The sequence below is a fragment of the Zingiber officinale genome, chromosome 9B (assembly GCF_018446385.1).
Source record: "Zingiber officinale cultivar Zhangliang chromosome 9B, Zo_v1.1, whole genome shotgun sequence".
Classification (NCBI taxonomy): Eukaryota; Viridiplantae; Streptophyta; class Magnoliopsida; order Zingiberales; family Zingiberaceae; genus Zingiber; species Zingiber officinale.
In genome coordinates this window covers 31557748-31559846 of record NC_056003.1, presented here as the reverse complement: position 1 = coordinate 31559846, position 2099 = coordinate 31557748, and the positions used below count along the sequence as shown (strand labels likewise).

Below are 2099 nucleotides of genomic sequence, written 5' to 3'. Positions count from 1 at the left end.
TCGGTATCTCAATGGTACTAGGGATCTTGACATTCATCTTCTTACGGATAACACCTTTACTCTTCATGGTTTCTTCGATGCAGGCTGGGCAGGAGATCCAGATGATTAGTGTTCTACGGGTACATTTATTATTTTTCTAAGTGCTAATCCGATTTTCTGGAAATATACTAAACAGCGCACGGTTGCACGCTCTTTAACTGAGGCTGAATATCGTACCATTGCCTATGCAGCAACTGAGATCCAATGGATTAAGTCACTTTTGACAGATCTGCTTCTTCCGGTTACCATGTCTGTTGTACTTTTTACTGATAATTTGGGTGTCACGTATCTTTCAACTAATCTTATTTTTCACTCTCGGGTGAAACATCTGACTATTGACTATCACTTTATTCGTGATCTGGTACATGCCTCCGAACTACGAGTTACTCATATTCTTACTGAGGATCAGTTGACTGATGCACTTACAAAGTCACTTTTCGACCTCGGTTGTTTGCTATTTATAGCAAAATTAATATCATTTCTAGGTTACCATTTTGAGAGGACGTATTAGGAAATAATTATTATAAGTAAATAGTTATTTATTTCCTAATTATTAAGGAATAATTATTATTAGAAAATAATTATTTCCTAATTTCTAAGCTTGCTTGTTTGATAAGAAGATCGAATCAATAACCTTTTTTACTACAATTTTACCATGTCCTACACTCTTCTCCAACCTCCCACCACACAAACTCCATTTCTTCCCCCACACCACCAACTCCAAAAAAGGCGCCTCCTTTTTTTTCGCCCTTTCCGCCGCCGCCGCCGCCGCCGCCGTCGCCGTCGCCAACGGCACCACCTCCGCCGCCATCATCCCCAATGGGCTTCCCCTGCCTATGCTACACCGTCATCCTACCCCGCCCCGTCGCCCTTATCGTCCACCTCCTCGATCTCCTCAAGCTCGCACTCTCCGCCGGCCTCTTCTTTCTCGGCCTCCCCTCCTCCTCTGCCGCTGCCGCTGCCGCCATCGACGACCTCGACGCTTTTCCCTCCTACCTCCTCCCCGACTCCCACCTCCCTCCTCCCGCCTCCGTCAAGTCCCGCCTCCCCGTCGTCCGCTTCTCCGCCCTCCGCCCCAACGGCGCGGCCATCTGCGCCGTCTGCCTCGACGCCCTCTGCCCCCGCCACGAGGTCCGCCAGCTCGGACACTGTGCCCATGCCTTCCACAAGCACTGCATCGACAAGTGGGTCGACGTCGGCCAGCTCACCTGCCCTCTCTGCCGCGCCCCGCTCCTCCACCATCAGCCTCCGGAGGAGGATGAGGTCAGCCCTAGATCTCACACTATTAGCTAGGGCTCCTGCCTGTTCCGAATCCCTAAATGTGCCTAATTTTCTTCTCAATTTGTTGAATAATCGGGCGATTGAGTGCCATCAACAGTCCTAATGTATAGAATTGGTTACAGATCGACTAACAGATCGCCTGACCTTGAAACTAATCGATCCCTATAAAAAAAATATCTCCGAAAAGTTAATGAAACCTGCTTCTAATGGCTGTTTAGTAAAGCTTCAATCTTTATCCACTAAAGTAGCTTGATCTTAAGAGTAAGCTTGTTTCTTTGATCAACTGTGAAACCTCTTCAGAATACTGCCAAGATCTCCAGCAAACAAGTAGAAGAAAAATGCAATTAGCTCGATCTTAGAACATGCATCTCCTTCTGCAGGCAGGTTCATCATCATGTGAGTGTTTCAAAATGGAAAACCTAATTAAGCTACTCATGATTTGGCTTTAGAGTACTACTCAAAACCTCCAGCAAAGATCTCCTTCTGCAGACAGAAACCTAACTAAAACTTACTTCCTTGACCCAACTGTGAAATTGTGTGTCGGTTTAGCTGGGAAAAGAGCTGCCTTGAGCTTCAGAATGCTGCTAAAGGTCTCCAGCAAACAAGGAAAGAACTTAGTTTGCTTGATCTTAAAGCTTCTGCAATTTTTCAGAATGGAAACCTAATTAAAACTTGCTTCCTTGTGAAATGTGTGTTTGTTTGGCTACTTATCAAAAGTAAAGAATGTGATCAACTGTGAAATGTGAGTTTGTTTAAGTAGATATGAATTCTATTGATCA

At 45.4% G+C, this 2099-nt stretch overlaps 1 protein-coding gene across 1 annotated transcript; it reads left to right on the top strand.

Moving 5' to 3' along the window:
• The first annotated feature begins 688 nt into the window (after positions 1–688).
• On the top strand, positions 689–1475 carry LOC122022599 (brassinosteroid-responsive RING protein 1-like). Its single transcript, XM_042580633.1, has one exon. It carries the CDS (start codon positions 859–861, stop codon positions 1330–1332), a length of 474 nt encoding a protein of 157 aa, XP_042436567.1. The 5' UTR covers positions 689–858; the 3' UTR covers positions 1333–1475.
• The last annotated feature ends 624 nt before the right edge of the window (positions 1476–2099 follow it).